This window comes from Diceros bicornis, chromosome 26 (assembly GCF_020826845.1).
Source record: "Diceros bicornis minor isolate mBicDic1 chromosome 26, mDicBic1.mat.cur, whole genome shotgun sequence".
NCBI classification, from domain to species: Eukaryota; Metazoa; Chordata; class Mammalia; order Perissodactyla; family Rhinocerotidae; genus Diceros; species Diceros bicornis.
The window spans coordinates 6535625-6556068 of NC_080765.1; the positions used below are offsets into that span (position 1 = coordinate 6535625).

Genomic DNA, 20444 nt, shown 5'->3' on the forward strand with positions numbered 1-20444 from the left:
CCAAGCTAACTTGCTAGGATTAGGTCTACCCCATACCTATACTTTTACTTCATCTGTTAACGCCAGTACTTCATTCCCCCTACCCTCAATTCCTATTTCCGGTACTACCAGTACCACCTGTTATTGCCTTAATTGCACTTATATCTCTACCTATTGTAGTCATACTGTAACCCGTTGCGCCACAACTGTAACTCTTCCTACAGGACTATTTTGGCTATGCGGTAATCAAGCCTATTCATATGTTCCAAAAGATACTTCAATGGCTTGTGGAGTAGGAGTAATAATACCCCTGCTCGCTAGATATCCTAAAGAAGGAGTTCAACATAAGAGAACTTTAGCTCCAGATTGTGATCTGCATGTCAACTTACTACCAATATCCACAGTGGCAATATTAGCTATCCTGTTGTTACCCGATCCAGGATTAATTGTAAATAATTACAAACAAATTAAACATCTGTCCTGTTTACTCACTCATGTTATGAATGACACTGTTAGAGCTTTATTTACTATTTCTAAAAAATTACAAGAGTTACGAAGAGAAGCATTAATTCAACGAGCAACTCTAGATTACCTTTTCCTATTACATAAATTGTCATGTATTCAGATGCCAGAAATGTGTTGTTTTAATGTTACTGATGAAAATTCTCCTTTAGATTCTGCAATCAATGACTTACAAAACCAAATTGATAACATTTCTTATTCCAAAGGATTGTTTCATTGGTTGCCTTGGCATATGGGATCTACTTTTCGTGATTGCTTTCTATTTGTTCTATGCACTGGCATTGTAATCATGGGATGTTCTATGTGTAGCTGTGTACAAAGTTCACTGTCTGTGCGGCTGGTTTCTTATGGATAACCGAGCAGCCGCGGCCGAGATGACTTAAGTATTGCCTTGTTTGTCCGCTTGGTGACCCCTGGGAAACCAGTCGCACTAAAAGAATGGAGAGCAGCTGTTTATAGTGGGAACCGGCCCTTCTCCCACAATACTAGTTGCAATTATTTAGGTTATAAAACTCCTGGGATGTCAAGGACAGGCACAGACAGGCCATCTGTGTCAGTCCAAGATAACTAGCGGGAGTTACAGTGCACATACACACACGATAACAGCAAAAACAAACAAAAAAAATGTTCCCACAGAGATGGTCTCTAAGTAAAAACATACATAAAAGCAACTCACAATTCTGCTTGGGCGCGAGTCTCGCCTGTGGGGGGTATGCCTTGCCCAGGACCTCTTTCAATCGGCACTCCCGCCTAGCCGTGTCCTTTAAAGGGACTCTCCCCGACGTCAGGACGTGAATGTTATAAGTACCCAATCTGATGTTCTCTCTCTCGGGCATCTGGTGTTTCTCGTTTTCCATCGATCTGATGTTTTCCTCTCTCGGTCATGAAGTTTTTCCTCTTTTGATAGGCACTCCCGCCTAGCCATGTCAGTCAAAGAGACTCTCCCCGACATAGGGGTGTGAATATTGTGAGTGCCAATCTGATGTCTCTCTCTCTCTCTCTCCTCTATTTCTTGCAATTATTATTAAATTATTATTTGCTTATGCTTATGCTGTAGTGTACCTATATATATATATAGCCTATTGCCTTCCTAATAAATATATGCACTATTTCTCACTAAAACCAGCATATTGGTGTCTTATTGAGCCAAAAAAATCCATTCCATAAGTCAATCCAAACGTTGTGCCCCTTCTTCCCTCCCCTGACACAACAACTAGCAGAAAGGAAAATTAAGAATACAATCCCATTTATAGTTGCAACAAAAAGAATAAAATACCTAGGAATAAATTTAATCAGGGAGGTGAAACATCTATACTCTGAAAGGTATAAGCCATTATTGAAAAAAGAGAAATGCTTCCCATTATTTAAATTGTTATTTTCCCTTCTCTTCCCTCTCTCTCTCCCCACCTCCCCCCCGCCCCTGTCACCCCCCCCATACCCCCGTCACCCCCCCCACCCCCGCCATGGAATAGCTTACATCAAATGATTTACATGGGCATATAATGCTACTCTACATAGCATAATCACTGATTTCCTTCTCTTTCTGTTTCACCAGCTAAAAATTCCTTGAAGTTTACACCTATGCTTTATTCAATTTGATTCCTCAATATGTGATTACATGAAGAAAAATTGTGGATTTAGAGGAAGTGGTAATGGCATTGTGGTTATGTACTTTTAAAGAGTCCTTATAGTTTGAAGGACATTCTGGAATAGTTATACATGATGTGCCTTAAATATATGTGAATCAGGAGAAGGGTAGCAGAGGTGTGAGGATGATGCTGCTGACATGGGCTGATGGTTATTGGACAGGTGGTGGACACATATAGATACATTAAAACTATTCCATAGATTAGTGTCTATAGAATACTCTTGTATATAAGTCAAAACACATATACTGTGTATATATCAATAATTCTTCATAATAGGCATTTTTTAACATTTGGATTTCTCACTGCCTTGTCCAGTCCCTGACACACAGTGGGCACTTAGTCTCTGTTTGATGACTGAATGAATAAAAGAGAAGTACAGCAAGTGCTCTCTGGTTTTATGCTTGTCAAACTACAGGAGGGGAACTGCTGAGCTTGGAGGAACCACAGAGATCCTCTGGTCCAGAAATAGAGCACTCAGTCTACTCTTACTTATTCTTTCAACAAGCACGTGTTTAGACGTTATATCAGCATTAATGACGCTATGCCAACAAGTTAAGGTCCCTGCCATCAGGGAGTTTATAGTCAGGAGCTTATAAAAGTCTAGATCCCAACTAGTGTCCTAAAAATTCATTCCTAATTGTGCTCACCGATACAATAAATGCAAAAGCATCAACTCTTTCCAGACTTCAAGCTGTGCCCAAAGTCAGACCTTGGCTCTGAGTTCCCAGAAGAGCATGCTCAAGACCCCTCCAAGGAGGATGTCTCAGAGTCTAGACAGCAGAGGAATTCCCTTTGGAAGGGTCACACAATACTGAGAGTGGATGGGAGCTGGGACAGGACTGCAGCCACAGACAGCACTGTGGACCTGTGGTCACCTCCGTCCTCAATGAGGCTGCTTAAACCACCAGGATGAGGACCTCTCAGGTAGTTGCCTCCCTCTCACAAAAATGCTAGAGGAAACAGCAGCAATGTTTGAAAACACAGCATGTGGGGATGTTGGTCGTAAATTAGGGAGCTGAAGGGAACAGCATAGAAAACATAAAGGAAAAATGAGCCTATATTCTTAAAATCAGATAGTTGTTCAATAAATTATGTCAAATGCATGCAATGACACAGAAATATATATACTATTTATATATACATAAATATCTGAGTGTATATATATGCATATATAGATATAGTAACAGGATTTTTTTGTAGTTGACTGGGAAATAAAGTAAGCAGTTCAAAATCAAATAAAATATAATACCATTCTAATATTTTCTTTTTTTCTGAGGAAGATTAGCCCTAAGCTATCATCTGTGCCAATCTTCCTCCACTGTATATGTGGGTTCCTACCACAGCATGGCTGGTGAGTGGTCTAGATTCGATTGGGGTATGTGAATCCATGAACAAAGGCTGCCAATGAAGAGTGCGCCAAACTTCACTGCTCCACCATGGGGCTGGACTCATTCTAATTTTTTAAAATCTAAATACGCATAGAAAAATGTTCAAAAGGATATATATCACATTGTTAATGAGGCCTATCTTAAGTTATTCACAACGTGGACAGCTATAATTTTCCTTTTTCCAGTCTACAGTTTCTAAAATTTTGAAAACAACAATGACTACTCTTTTCATTTTTTTTTTTCTTGTGAGGAAGTTCAGCCCTGAGCTAACATCTGCTGCCAATCCTCCTCTTTTTTCTGAGGAAGCTTGGCCCTGAGCTAACATCCGTGCCCATCTTCCTCCAATTTATATGGGATGCCGCCACAGAATGAGTTGACAAACAGTGTGTTGGTGCACGCCTGGGATTGGAACCGTGCGAACCTCAGGCCGCCGAAGCGGAGAGCGCACACTTAACTGCTTGCGCTACTGGGGTGGCCCCTGACTACTCTTGTAATAAGAAAAGAAAACTGCCAACGATAAAAAGATGTACAAATAAATGGTTGTATAATCACACATTTGTCATCTATATTAAGAGATGTCAAAATATGCTCTAATCTGCCATTATCAGGGTGGATTCTCTTTGCCAGGGGCCCTGTACCTTTCAGGACGGAACTCCTCAGGCTCTGGCCAAAACTCCGAGGCTCGGTGTAGAGTAAAGGTTGGCACGATCACCACTGTCCCTTTGGGAATAAACACTCCATTGATTTCCACATCTTTCTTACAGACCCTCTGAAGTCTACTAACGATTGGGAATAATCTGAGAGATTCATTCAACACCATGTCAAGATACTCCATCTGTACCAGGGCATCGTAGGTGGGAGGTGCCTGGGAAGAAAGAAACAGGTTTTGATAAATTGAGATTTGGGATCAACTTTTCACTCATTCTCTGCAGTACTGTTGAAATGTTAGGCGTATGAAAGAATAAATTATTTTGATAAAGGTGATTAGCATTTATAGACATTTTCAAATCTATTATGTCCTTTGACCCGCTCAATGGCCCATTGAGATCCATGGAGTAACATGGTCTCCCAGGACTATAAGAGACTATTGGGACAATCCCCTAAGCATGGTCTGATATCCCTCACATTACCATGTAGTGGTTTTTCTTTCTCATGTGAACAAATGTGACGAATAGACTATGACTCTTACTCTTAAGTTAAATATACCAAAGTCACTGTTTCCTCTCAAAAGAGAGGCCCCATATCAGTAACAAAGAAAGAAAATGTATAAAAGAGCAAATCCCCTATTCAACATAATGTTTTTGAGTTGGAAAATCCTACTTGATAACTCTTTAGTGTATATATATATGTAATTTGGAGAGAAACACTGTATTATCAAAAAAAAATTACAAATAACTTGGGGAGAAACTACTTCTTTTATAAGCCAAATAGGAAAAAAGAAAGATAAAATTGGATGCTACTTTGGCATTTTCAATTTTACTGCTAGGGAAAGTTATAAAGAGGATCGGAACCCCACTCCCTGTTGCTTGATGTCTCCTAGTGGCTGCTTCAGGATTTGACTGTAAGCTCTGAAGATCTAAACAAGCCACACCAGCCACAGAGGCCAGGTCTCTTCTCATCACAAAGAAATCCTGTTTTGGAGGAGATCTGAAAACTGTGTGGACAATGTGTGGTTATCACAAAGAAATCCTGTTTTGGAAGAGATCTGAAAACTGTGTGGACAATGTGTGGTTATCACCTGGTATTATTTTGAAGACGCAATGTTGTAGAGGTTAAGAGTTGGTCTGGAGCCAGACACTCTGGATCGTAGGTTGGCTTCTTCACCGAAAGTTATATGACTAGTGTATAAAAGTATTTTCTCTCTCTGTATGTTCCATGGAGATATTTAGAGTTTATACTTCACAGGGCTGTTTGACAGAGACATTCACTGCTTACCCAATATCCATGTAATGCCACACATTTCTCAGCCCCATGAACTTAGGGGAAATCAGCTTTGGCAATGGTCTGTGAGCTGAGGTGATATATGTCATATGGGACAACACATTTAAAAACCAGTGAGCAACACTCTAGCTCTTTATTTCCCAGCAACAGGAAGGCCTTCTGTTCCAGACAATCAGCTACAAGAAGATGGAGCCTCACAGCCTGTATCCCTAGTAACTATGTGGAGCAGAGACTCCCACTCTCATCCTCCACTACATCCAGTTGGACATTAAATGTCAATTAGAAGTAAACCTTTGCTATGTAAAGCCACTGAAACTTGAGGGATAATCTGTTACTGAGGGTAAGCCTAGCCTATCTTGACTAATACAGAATTTTATGAAGATTAATTCATTTATAAATAGAAAGCATTTAGAAGAGACATATCTAGTAATAAGCAAATGTTAGCTCCTCATGTTGTTATTGTCCTTGTAATTATTATTATGAAAAAGGGAGAACACAATGTTTAGCTAGTCTCTGCCTCAAACTGACCTTTATATCATCTTGCAAACAAAGGAATTCCAATATGGGCTTCACCAGAAAAAAAGGTAATCTCTAATTTGGGTAGGCCCTAAAATGTTTTCTTGTCTTATATCTGAAGGATCTAAGACTCAGAAAGGTCATAAGATTTGTACAAACCACAGTCAGGTCTCAGGGTCATGTCTTCCATTTCCTACCCTATGCTCTTCCCTGTGACCAGCCTCTCCTAGTCTGCAAAGTTTTCTATGGGTATTAGACTGCACTAATGGTTCAAATTCTTCACCCCTTCCAATGTCCATGCCCTTTGGCATCTAACTTTGTGGTGTCCTTCCATTCTGACTCTGGGCTTGGCCATGTCCCTTGCCTTAGACAAATGGAATGTTGGGTAAGTGTGATGCAGGCACAGTTTTGAAAGGCACCCATGTGACTGGGATTCTTGCTCTTGCCCTCTGCTGTTAACCTGAGAAGGGCACACCCGTGCTGGTTTTCTGGAGCATGAGACACGTGTGGAGCTGAGTCAGCCCAGCCAGCTCAGCCTAGATCAGCCAATAGCCAGACAAAAGCAAGTCCAGCCAATATCAACAGAGATAACTACCCAGACTCTTGAGCAATAAAGGCTTATTGCTAGATGCCACTGAGGTTTTGTGATTTTTACCTGGCAATATTGTGGTAAAAGATAACAGATACATCAGGGCCAGCTCATTTTTCAAAGATCTCATATTTACGGGGTTGCATACATGGCCTAGGTTTTTCCCTTTGTTTTGGTCTCTGTACATCCATCTAAAATAAAGTAGTTGAAAGAACTGATTTTATGCTTTTTTAGAAATTCTCATAGGAAGTGGTTAGGAGACATTCTTGCTAAGACTTCACCTTCTCCCTCTCACTCCAGGTATCAGCCACTCACCTTATTGGGAAAAGTTGCATCAATCTCCTCCTGCAGCTTCTGCTGGACATCAGGGTGAGTGGCCAAAAGATACATAAGGAAGGAAAGAGAACTGCTAGTGGTCTCATATCCAGCAAAAATAAAGATAGTAGATTGGGCCACGAGCTCCAGATCAGACAGAGCTAAGAGAAAAGGAAAGACATTTTAGGTAAAGCAGGTCAATGTAACACATCACAGATTAGAGGATGAGAAACCCAAATGAAACTCCCCAAACCCTAGGGTAAAAGTAGAAAAGCAGTTCAGAGTCAAACTGAGAGTGATTTGCACTCTGATGTCTATCTGAGAGAACAGAAAAAGGCAAAAATTGTCTTAATTCAGTTTTTCTTGATGTCTATACTATTCTTGGACATTTCCTCCTGGGTATGCCATCATCCTCACAAACACAGCTGGGTAATTTAAGAGATAGAATTTCTGTCTAAGATATACAGTGCTCACTATGTCCCTTGGAGAATCCTAAAAGTAGTTTAGCTACAAGTAATGTAGAGTAGCACACCCCCATGAAAAACTTCAGTTATTCTAGCTAAAATATAGCTTAAATTTTTTTAAGAGAGTGTGCAATACTAAGGCTTAACTGTAGAGAAAATTAAAGGATCTTTCACCTAACCTGTTTATGGGAATTTAAGAGAAAAATAATAAGCTACAGATAAAATCTTGCAACTCAAAGTGTGGTCCATGAACCAGCAGCATCAGCAGCTTCTGGGACCTCATTTGAAATGCAAAACTCAACCCCCACTCTAGAACTATCAAATCAGAATCTGAACATTCACAAGGTGTGGTGGTTGTTGTACACAACCTAGTTTGAGAAGCATGGATTGTACCTTGAGAGTCATCAGGTAATGGAAGACCTGGGGCACAAGTCTTCAAATGGAATATCTCAGATATGTAGAGAAACTAGAGAGACAGACAAAATGCTACAAGAGTGGTTATTGACCCTAGTCTAATCAGTGGCATTAAAATAGTAGAAGAAAGAATAGCTTTGGCCAACATGAAATGTAGAAAAATAGGGTCCAGTGAGAGTAACAGCAATCATGGCCTGAATGTCATCTATCTCAGCATATGCAGCCTTTCTTTGCCCTGCTTTATGGTCAGCAAATAGCCCTTGTGTTTATAAGTTGGCCTCCATTTTGAATTTCTCATGGAAGAAACTAAGCATAGTCACACTCTAATCGATTTGCTTGGGACTAGATTAGGACCTTTAGATAATTAGAGGACTGAAATAACCATGGTTGGTATCTGCTCCAACCACAGAATTCACAGCTAAAACACTACAAAATGAGTGTAAGAAAGGTCTACAGAGTTCTTACATCCCAATGATGACTTCTGCTACGCTGCTGTGGGTAAATTCAAATATCAAATGCTCCCCCTGGTCAGCAGGAATCTCTTGATACCTAAAGTTTAGAGCTGTGATGTACAATATGGTAGCCACATATGGATGCTTAAATTTAAATTTAAGTTACTTAAATTTAAATACATTAGAAGATTCAGGTTTTCAGTGTCACTGGCCACATGTCAAGTGTTCAATAACCACATGTGTCTAGTGCTTACTGTATTGAACAGGGCAGATACAGAATATTACCTTCATCACAGAAAGTTGTACTGTACCATACAGTTGATAGATAGATAGATAGATAGATAGATAGATAGATAGATAGATAGATATAGATAGATAGATAGATAGATAGATAGACAGATAGAAGTATATATAATATAGATATAGATATAATTATAGTGGTGTGCTACATTCAGATCATCCCTGCTCTCAAGGGCCAATTGTTATATATTCGGGAATTCTGTGAGATGGTTGTCAAACCATTGGTAGCTTGAAATTAATCATGTGGGAGTATTCAATTCATGAATATAGACTGTAAATCAGAGCCTTTTTTAGAGAGAGAGAGATACAGAGCATGTTTATATCACTGGTTATGGGTAGATATAGAAATATTTATGTTTATCAGTTCTGTGTAAATTATATTTGATGTTTTCAGCTTTGTCCACTGAGATGATCTAGCAGCAAGAAACCCCAGTAGCAGTGAGAACTCCTACGTCCCAGATTTTGTTTTCTGCATACCATTTCTCACTAAAAGGAACCAGAGCTCCTTGGAGAAAGAGTGGATTCCAGGGCTTGTCAAGGGAAATAGAAGAGAAACCTGGAATGTCTTCTGTCGGAAAGCAAGGAAGTGCTCAGAAAACAACATGTGAAAAGATGCAGGATAATCTGCATACCACAATGGTGGATATATATCATTATACATTTGTCACAACCCATAGGAAGTACAACACCAGGATTGAACCCTAAAGTAAACTATGGACATGGGGTGATAATGTGCCAAGGGAGCCTCATTGATTGAGACAAATGTACCACTCTTGTAGGGATTTCTGTAGGGGAGGAGACTGTGTAGAGTTGGGGAAAGGAGGGTATGGGTAATCTCCGTACCACTGAATATTGCTGTGAATCTAAAGCTGCTCTAAATAAGTCTATTGAAAAAATAAAATTAAAAAAGAAAGAAAAAAATTCAAAGGACACAGGTGCCCACTTGCATGGGCTTTGAGTGGAGAAAACTGAGAGAATTTGAGCATTGAAATAAAGAATAATATGAGAGAGGAAATTAGTAATATATGAGATCATACTGATATAAATATATAAACAAATAAATAAATGAGAGAGGATGGAGATCTCTCCTTAAAATGCAGCTTCAACTAAAAAATGTTAGAAGAAATGACAGAATCGGAAAGTCATCATTTTGCAATGATCATAGAGTATTGGTTTCAATCTAAAACCAGCAATGGATGATAAAACTAGTAGGTGAAATTTGAAGAGGTACAGAATGTTTACCTAGTCTTAAAGGTTTCCCTTGAGGTCACATATTAATACACGGGAAAAATAAAACTTTACAGTAGGTTAATCTGGTGAACAGAACTTTAAATAATTCTCCAAGTTAAGGTCACCAACACCGGGGCAATGTACCTTCTGTGATGAAGCCTTGATGCAAGTTGCCAGGTGGAGGTACAAATTCACTGGGTCTGGGTGAGGCCTAAGAACTGACATGGAAACAAGCTCCCCAGAGGTTCTGATGTAGGTGATCCACAGACCACTGACTGACTTTGGGGCATGAAATACCTGTTTACGGTTGCTCTTCAAGATTTGAAAAAAATTATGCCTGTAGCTTTCTAGGAAGTGCCTCTGGCTACCATTTAGATAGGAACATGTGTCTTTCTTCAATTTGGCTTAAAACGCTCATCTGTCTGGAAAAACTTTCTGCAGGTTTTCAGAAGCATCCTCTCCCTCTGAGCTTCCACACTGTGGCCCTCTGACACACTCCTTGGTTACCTTTATGTGTGTCCAGTTCTTTAGAATTCTGGGAGTTAATCATCAGCTGAAGAAAATCCACACGCTGCTGGAAGGAGAGAGACACGCTTCAATAATACACACTTACTCTCCAACACATGTTGTTTCCTGTCTTGTTAATTATAGCCATTCTGATGGGCGTGAGGTGATATCTCATTGTAGTTTTGATTTGCATTGGATTGGTGGTTACCAGAGGGGAAAGGGGGAGGGAGGAGGGTGAAAGGGATAATTTGGTACATGTGTGTGGTGATGGGTTGTAATTAGTATTTTGGTGGTGAACATGATGTAATCTATGCAGAAATAGAAGTACAATGATGTACACCTGAAATTTTTACAATGATATAAACTAATGTTACTGCAATAAACAAAAAATTTAAAAATAATAATAATAATAATACACACTTACTTGTGAAGTCAGAAATAAATGAAGAGTGCAGTACTTAACCTCTTTCCTGAGATTATGGCCCCTTTAAGTCCAGAAGTCTCACTAGTGTTGCCTGTGTCATCAGCTAACAGAAACACCCAGCTACATATCTTGAAGAGCAAGATGTTTCCCTAAGAGAAATCCAGCCATCGTGTCCAACTGTTTTTTGGTTCTCTCTCTCTCTGACCTTCAGCTTCTCTGGATTTTGATCACAGCTTGTTGGCCGAAGTGTTGCCTGCCCCCTCTCCTGTTATGCCAGCTTGCTCAGGGAGAAGTCCCTGACTTCAATCCCTTTTTTTCTTCAGTCTTAATTTTTAATGAATGGCCACATTGATTAATCTGCTGACACACGCCAAGTTCATCAGCAGCTTTTCTCTGAACATCTTCAAATGCCCCACACTTCCCGAACTCTACACTATGTTCAGTGACTTTCTGGGAGTACTCAGCCCTGTCTCCCTGATGGCAGACATCCTTGTGCTCATCTCCAGACCTCATGAAGGCAAAGCTGGGTTAGCCAGCATGAAGCCTCAATGCCAGAGAAGACTCTTGCCCACTCCAGACTATAAGAGGGCACCAATTTAACACAGGCTATACTCTACAGATAACCTAATTGGGGCTTCCACTGGGGAACGTGTAAAATAGGAGGCTTGGAATTGAAATGATTCCTTGACTCTGTAAGATCTGGGGAAATTATAATACCAGTAAAATAATTTTTAAATAGAAATGTTTATCCTTTGACAATTGATTCAATGGAAGTGGTAAAGTTTTGCCTCAAAAATATTCATGCAGTGACATAGTAATTGTCATGCCTATTATTAATTTTATACATTGCCCTCTGACTCATTTTCTTATCTCCCTCCCCAACTTCAACCTCCTCCTTTTCCCCCAAATGTTAGAAGTCTCCTGCTCTAAACCCTAGAGATCTCTACATCCTAAAAATAATTATAGTGAAATGCACAAATAATATGTATACAGCTCAATAAATTATGAAAAGCCAACACCCACATGTAACCACCACCAGATTTTACCTTTTCCTTATCTTTGAGGCGACTTTCTTTCATCCTTTTTACAGATTTTGTGAAAAAATCAGTAACACTTTTTGGAAATAGAGAGATATTTAATACTTCAAAAACTGGCTTAAGAAATGGAAAGAGAGCTGTAGGGAAAAAGAAAAAAGAAAGCACAATGAAAATGTAAATTTTACCCTGAGAAATTATAATTTCCACTACCAGTCAGAAGAATGAAAGGCAACAGGCTTCTCAACCAGGAGCCATTCCCTCTATCACCTTTGCTCAGGCTTCCAAGCCAGTGGTTGAGCAACGGTAAGTCCATACATAGGGGCCATTGCTACAGCAGTGAGGTCACTGGCCCTCTGCATCTTTGGAGTGACCAAAGAAAAGGATTGTATTTCTTGACATCTTAGCCTTTTATGCACTGGACTAGAATCTCTTTGGATAAACCAGACCATAGTATGCTACTTTAATTAATTGTGCAGTTCAAGAAATACCACTCTGGATAGAAATAATACATGATGTCTTTTAACTACAATAAACTGCAATCAGAAATCAATAGCAGAAAGAAAATTGGGAAAGTCACAAATATGTGGCAATGAAACAATACACTCCTAAATAACAAATTGGTCAAAGAAGAAATTAAATGGGCAATAGAAATTACTTGGAGGTAAAATAAAAATGAAGACACAATAATCCAAAACTTATGGGATGTAGCAAAAGCAGTGCTCAAAGAGAAATTTATGGCTACAAATTTGCACATTTAAAAAGAGCAAAGATATCATACCAATTACCTAACTTTACACCTTAACATTCTGAACAAAGAAGAGCAAACAAACCTAAAGAAAGCAGAAGGAAATAATAAAGATGAGCAGAAACTAATGAAATAAAGGATAAAAAAAAAAGAGAGAGAGGCCGGCCCGGTGGCGCAAGTGGTTAAGTGCGTGCACCCTGCTGCCGCCGCCCGGGGTTTTCTAGTTCGGATCCCGGGCGTGCATCAACACACCGCTTATCAGGCCATGCTGTGGTGGCGTCCCATATAAATTGGAGGAAGATGGGCATGGATGTTTCCCCAGAGCCAGTCTTCCTCAGCAAAAAGAGGAGGATTGGCAGATGCTAGCTCAGGGCTGATCTTCCTCACAAAAAAAAAAAGAGAGAGAGAGAGAGAGAAAATCAATGAAACCAAAAGCTGATTCTTTGTAAAGATCTTTAGCTAGATTGACCAAGAGAAAAGGAGAGATTCAAGTTACGAGCATCAGAAATGAAAGAGGGGAGGTTACTACCGACATAAAAAAAATAAATAAAAAGAGGGGGGCTGGCCCTGCAGCATGGTGGTTAAGTTCAGTGGACTCTGCTTCAGCAGCCTGGGTTTGTGGGTTTGGATCCCAGGCATGGACCTGCACCACTCATCACCCACGCTGTGGCAGTGCACTGCATAAAAGGTGGAGGAAGATTACCACAGATGTTAGCTCAGGGCTAATTTTCCTCATGCAAAAAAAAAAAAGAGGAAGATTGGCAACAGATGTTAGCTCAGGGCTAATCTTCCTCAGCAAAAATAAATAAATAAAACAAAATGAAGTAAAATAAAAAAGAACTATACAGGAATACTATGAACAATTGTATGCCAAAAATTTCAATAACTTAGATGAAATAGACAATTTCCTAGAAAGACTCGAACTACAGGAACTGACTCAAAAAGAAATACAATCTGTGGTGGTCACCAGAGGGGAATGGGGCAGGGGGAAGGCAAAAGGGGTAAAGGGGCACGTGTGCATGCTGACGGATGGCAACTAGACTTTTGGTGGTGAGAACAATGCAGTCTATTCATAAGTTGAAATATAAGGACGTACACCTGAAATTTATACAATGTTATAAACCAATGTGACCTCAATTAATGAAAAGACAATGTGAATAAACTTATAACAAGTAAAAAGATTGGGTTAGTAATCAAGATTCTACCCACAAAGGAAAGTTCCGCTCCAAATGGTTTAATGGGGAATGCTACCAAATATTTAAAAAAGAATTAACACCAATGTTTCACAAACTCTTCCATAAAATAGGAGAGGAGGCAACATTTCCAAACTCATTCTACACGGACAGTATCACCCTGATACTAAAACCAGACAAAGACATCACAGGAAAAAAAATAAAAAAACTACAGACCAACATATTTTATGAACATCACTGCAAATCCTCAACAAAATACCAGCAAACTGAATCCAGCAACATATAAAAAGAAGTACACACCATAAACAATGGCGTTTAATCCAGGAATGCAAGGTTGTGTAATACACCATATCAATAGAATAATTAAAAAAAAAAAAAAACATGATCATCTCAATAGATGCAGAAAAAGCATTTCACAAAATCCAGCACCCTTTTGTGGTAAAAACCTTCAGCCAACTAAGAGTAGAGGGGAAATTCCTCAACCTGATACAGGGCATCTAAAAAAAAACATAGCTAACACCATACTTAGTGAAAGACTGGATGCTCTCCTCTACTATTAAGAGCAAGACAAGGATGCCTCTCTCACCACTTCTATTCAGCATTGTGCTAGAGGTTCCAGCCAGGGGACTTGGGCAAGAAAAAGAAATAAAAGGTTTCCATACAGGAAATGAAGAAGTAGAACTATCTCTATTGCCGGATAACATGATCTTATACATAAAAAAATCCTAAAGAACTATTTGACCGTAAAAAGTAATGAAGTACTGATACAAGATACAACATGGATGAACCTTGAAAATGTTATGCCAAATAAAGAAAGCCAGACACACAAGACCACGTGTTGTATGATTCCATGTCTATGAAGTGTCCAAGCTAGGTAAATCTATAGAAACGGAAACTAAATTTGTGACTCCTTAGGACTAAGGGGACTGGCGGGGTTGGTTGAAAGGTACAGGCTATCTGTGTTGACAAAAAAGTTCTAACGATTGACTGCAGTGATAGTTGAACATATATTTGAATGTAATAAAAATCATTTTTCTCAGTTTATTGAATTATACTTGACATACAGTACTGTATAAGTTTCAGAAGGACAGGATAATGACTTGACATACATATACTGTGAAAAGATTAGCACAATAAGTTTCATTAACATCCATCACCTCTTATAGTCACAAAAGAAAACATTTCCCTTATGACAGAACTATTAGAATCTACTCTCTAGCAACTTACAAATATACCATACAGCAGTGTTACCTACAGACATTATATTGTACATTACATTCCCAGTACTTATTCATCTTATACTCAAAAATTTCTACCGTTTGACCACCTTCCTCCAATTACCCCACTCCAACCCACGCCTCTGGTAACCACAAATGTGATTTCTTTTCTCTATGAGTTTGGTTCTTTTATTTGTTTTCCTGTCCACATATAAGGGAGATCATCAAGTATGTGTCTTTCTCCATCTACCTTATTTCACTTAGCATAATGCCCTCAAGGTCCATCCATATTGTTGCAATGGCAGGATTTCCATCCATTTTACGGCTGAATAGTATTCCACTGTACATATATAACACATTCTCTTTATCCATTCATCTGTAGATGGATAGTTAGGAGGTACAAACAATTGAATTGTACATTTTAAATGGGTAAAATATGTGGTATGTGAATTGTAAATGAATAAAGCTGTTACGGAAAGAAAGAAGGAAGGGGAAAAAAGGAGGAAAGGAGGGTGGGAGAGGGAAAGAAGGAAGAAATGAAGGAAAAGAAAAATAGTAGTCCACATACTTAATAAGAGAAAAAACGGCTTGAAGAAATCAAATCTAAAGAGCTTCTTGGCATTTTCCACAAAGGGATCTTGTGGGTTGTTGAGGGAATCGATGTTCACTCCAAATGATGTGCTAGTAATCACATCCATGCTGTAGGCCCCAAAGATGCTGAGTAGAAAAAGAAAGACATGGAAAATTAACATCAGCACCTCTCTACTCTCCTTATCCAACGCATGCAGCAAGAAGTGCATGTAATTCATATGCCCAGGCAAGACAAGTAAAGAGCCACACACCATCAGAACCTTCTGCTGGATCATCTGAAGAGTCTATACTACCATCACTATCACTCATGAGGGGTTTATCAGGTTCCAATGATACAGTTGGCCTTGTTTTAGGGGTGATGGGGACACTAAGGCATGTTACACCCTCCTCTGAGCTAAAGGAGCTGAGTCATAGAGGGATAGAGACCCATAATCAGAAAAATTACAATTGTGAGTTTTGAGTATCGGCAATAGTACCTATATGAGCACTGTGTTTCAGCAGGACAGAGGGTGGAATAGCTAAGTCATTCTAGGGGAGTCAAGAAAGATGACATTGATCTGGTCTTGCCTCACCACAGTATCTACACTCAGAGCTAATTCCTCTTTAGCACATTACAGAACAAGAGGACCCTGTTCTGAGTTGCCAGGAATGTCATCCTTCCATCTGTACACCCATGCTAAGGCTTCTGAAAGACCCACTCCTCCTCTACTCCAGGGATTTCAGGTTGCCCTCAGGGCAGATTCCTTTCTGTATGAACTGCAATGAAATGTAAAAACTAAGAATGTTCCTAGCTAGAAAATAGTAATGAATCACTCCAGCATTGAATTAGGTGATCTCATAGCTAATTGATTTTATGTCCCCAGTTTCCCCACGACAATCCCAGTAACACCTGTTCTTCCTGCATTATTAAAAATATCCCACTTTAGACAACAGATTGTATGGTCACCCTACCAGTAGCCTGTACTGGGCCTTCTCTCTTTGAGACTGAAGGGAGGAGAAGTGGTGGTAAGATTTAATATTTAGTATTTTGTTGATATTCTCAGCAAAATCATGAAGGGGTTTAACTTGTTCCAAGTTCCAGGGTGTAACTTTCCTGCCCCACCCACTGCTCACCAATAGGTACCAAATGCCTTCCCCTCCCACAACTCCATACCCCTACACAGAAAACTTTCGTACAGTTATATTTGTTCCTTTTTTTTTAATATATAATTTTATTTATTTATTTTTTCCCTCCAAAGCCCCGGTAGATAGTTGGATGTCACAGTTGCACATCCCTCCAGTTGGTGCATGTGGGACGCGGCCCCAGCATGGCCGGAGAAGCGGCGCGTCGGTGCGCACCCAGGGTCCAAACCGGGGCCGCCAGCAGCGGAGCGCTTGCACTCAACCACTAAGCCACAGGGCCGGCCCTGTTTCTTTTTTCTAAACTATGTATTTTTGTCTTCCAGAATATCCAATGTGACAATGAAGCGGATAACCCTGGCTCATGTACACAGGTGAGAAGACCCTGTCCCTCCTGGATCCCTGCCTTTTTGGGTAAGCCACCTTTTCTTGGGTGGCCCATTGGAGTTGTAATACCACACACCTACTTCTGTTTGGTGACTAGAGTAACTCAACAGTGGGAATTTCAGCTCCATGTCTGGCCGCTGGAGGGTCTTGTGACAGAGTTCAGACTACTAGCAAGTGCACTTTTACTTACTCTATCAAAGTGATGAGCTTGCCTTTCTCCGCTGCCTTCCTCAGGTTCCTCACCAAGACGTCTCCATACTGGCCAATGATGGGGAACATCTAGACACAAAACACAACACCAGCCAGAGTCAAATGCAGAGACTTGAGTCCTAGAAGGACTTGGCTTTAGCAAGCATGGAGCAGTAAGTGACACTTTATAGTGAATCTTATAATGTCTCTTCTAGGATGTAAATATAAAACACCATTTCTAGGAAGCTCAAATTCAGCAAAATATTCCTTGAAAAGAGACTATGACCTTATTTTCTACCTGACCCCAGATGCATTCTTTAAGTTTCTAATTAAAAGTCCTATTAATTTCTTACCTCCTTGAGCTTTCCACTGGTGAAAGTTGGAGACAGCAACGTTCGTATTCTCTTCCATTGCTCATCCTCACACAGGGAGACAGCAGTTTTCATAAATCCCAGTGCACCAACACGCTAGACTCAAAAAAAGACATGTTGCCCTTCATGAGTTTTGGAGGTCTCAACAATTGGGGAAAATTTGTTAAATTGGCATCGGCTATCCAATAAATACTTAATTACTGTCTACTTAGTAGCAGACCTTGTGATAGATGCTCAATGAATATTTATTCCAAATGCCATGGTTCCTGTGAGGGTAGAGGAGACATCCAACCACCTGATGTGGTTCCAGGCCTTATCTTACAATCTCCTTTTAAATGTAAATGACCCGTGTGGTAGGGAAACTGTTCTTCCAGGGAAATAGGCAGGAATAAGACCTAGTACATTATCCAGGGCTGCTCAGAGTAGAAAGGGATTGGTGACAGATAGCCAGATAGCCTTGGAAAACTGTATGTTGCATCAGACCAGCTCTGTCTTTACATGTATCTATGGCAAAAACAACTTGAAAAAGGGATGTCCTGATATGGATACATTTAAAAAATAGTAGTTAATACTTAAAAGACTAGTAATCTATTTTCTATTCTGAAGAAATTGTACAATCACATGAAAATCCCTTTGCATTGCATTTTTCCTCCAGGGATAGAAAGGAAAGAAAGAGATAATTCTATTTCTCAGCTTGAGACAGGCCTACCAAGCCAAGCTCCTTGAGACTTTCTTTCATCTTTTGCTTTAAAATGGATAACTCCAACTCCAATTCATGATAAAAACTCAAAAACTAGGAAGAGAGGGAAACTTCCTCAATTTCATAGGGAGCATCTACAAGAAAGCAAACAGCCAACATCCCAGTAATGATGAAATACTGGAATGACTTCACTAAGCTGGCTGAGTAGGACTCCAGCCTCCATCACTACTCAGAGAACATCTATTAGACAACTATTCACAAATGAAAATAGGTCTACGAGAGCTCAGGAGTCTACTTAAGATGCTTCAGCAACACAGTGGAGGAAAAACACCTGAGAATAACTGCAAAATGAGTAGGGAGAATAGTTTCATTTGCGTGCATCATCCCATCCCCCAAGCCAGCACTGCTCAGCACCAAGAGGGAACTCCCAGCCTGAGAGATTTCTACTTGCTGGGAAAGGACAGCAGGGCAAGTGACCACTCTCCCCAACCTTTCAGGGCACTGCACTAATGACCTGCTTTGATTTCACCCCTCTCAGAGACTGGCATAGACGACACGACTTAAGACAGCTAGGAACAAATAGGGCAGGGACTGCCGGTAATAGCCATGCGGCAGGAGTGACCATGGTTCTCTGTGGCCTGCTATGCAGAAGATTCCAGAAACCTCTGTTGCTGAGGAAAGCAACAGCCAGCATAGATGCTGTAGACACTCTGCAGATTTTGCAGCTGATAGCCCCACAGGTTGTCATATTCACAGACTCCAGCTGCCTGAGTCCTGCCCTGCCCCACTCCTCCCCTGTCAGAGCTGCCCTAGCCAGTGCCACCAATGACAACCTGAGCCCTGGGATCCATGCCAGCAGCAGCCCCAGCATCTGTGTCTGGATGTGTGCATGAGAGCATCCCAGCACCCTGCAGCTGCTCAGGTGCCTGGAGTCAGCCCTGACTCCTGTCACTGGACTTCACTGCATGTGCCAACAGCTAACCCCTGCAGCTGCCCACCTGCACACTGCCAGTCTCAACTCCAGTCACCAGCCCCCACTGCAGTGCGTGTGCCTACACTCAGCCCCCACAGATGAGTGTGTGCATACCACCAACTGTCTCCACCACTGCTTCTTGCCTAGGTCCATTGCTACTTGAACTGGAGGTGCTGCTGAAGACCTCAACAGCCGTTGCAGCCACTGTGGACCCTCCACAGCTCTTGCTGCCAAAGATCACGCAGTTGGTGATGTCGTGAACCTAGTTGCCTGAGCCAGCCATGACCCCTGCATATAGAGCTACCACTCAGCCCCACACTTGGCACCCAGCACCACTAGATGGAGGGCCACAGCACACTATAGTGTGCCCCAACACACAAGCAAAGGGGTTTCCTTACAGAAATTAGTTCATAAAGTCTCGAAGAGGTGACTGGTTCTTCAAATGCACAGACGCCACTGAAAGACTACAGGGATCACAAAGAATCAGGGATGCATGACAACAACAAATGAACACAGCAAACTTCCAGTAACTGACTCCAAAGAAATGGAGATCCACAAATTGCCTGACAAAGAACTTGAGATAAATGTTCTAAAGGAGCACAGAGAGCTACAAGAGAACACAGATAAGCAATTTAACAAAATCAGAAAAAAATTGCTAAAACAAAATGACAAGTTCAACGAGGAGATATAAAACAGAAAAAGAACCAAAAAGAAATTTTAAAGCTAAAGAATATAAAGACTGAAATAAAATGCAACAGAGAGCTACAAGGGAACCCCCATAAGGCTATCAGTGGATTTCTCAGCAGAAACCAAGAAGCCCAGGAAAGGCTGAAATGATATATTCAGGTGCTGAAAGAAAAAAAGTACCAAACAAGAATACTTTACCTGGCAAAGCGAGCCTGCAGAAATGAGGGAGAGATAAAGACATTTCCAGACAAACAAAAGCAGAAAGTGTTCATCATCACTAGACCTGCCTTACAAGAAGGGATATAGGGAATTCTTCAAGCTGAAAAGAAAGGACACTAACTAGTAACAAGAAATCATATGAAAGTATAAAACTCACTGGTGAATGTAAATATATAGTCAAACTCATAATACAGCAATATTGTAATGGTGGTGTGCAAATCACAACTCTAGTGTTAGGATTAAAGACAAAAAATTTAAAGGTAACTATAGCTAAAATAATTTGTTAATGGGTACACAATATAAAAAGATGTAAATTGTGACACCAA

General features: G+C 40.4%; 1 protein-coding gene across 1 annotated transcript in view; it reads right to left on the reverse strand.

The window, feature by feature from the left end:
- Positions 1-20444, reverse strand: part of LOC131422200 (cytochrome P450 3A12-like) — a 48677-nt gene that overhangs the window by 20801 nt on the left and 7432 nt on the right. The window contains exons 5-11 of the mRNA XM_058569208.1: positions 17522-17635; positions 17170-17258; positions 15451-15599; positions 11737-11864; positions 10267-10333; positions 6900-7060; positions 4177-4403 (exon numbers count right to left, since the gene is read on the reverse strand). Coding sequence (XP_058425191.1) covers positions 4177-4403; positions 6900-7060; positions 10267-10333; positions 11737-11864; positions 15451-15599; positions 17170-17258; positions 17522-17635 — 935 coding nt within the window. The remainder of the gene's footprint in view (positions 1-4176; positions 4404-6899; positions 7061-10266; positions 10334-11736; positions 11865-15450; positions 15600-17169; positions 17259-17521; positions 17636-20444) is intronic.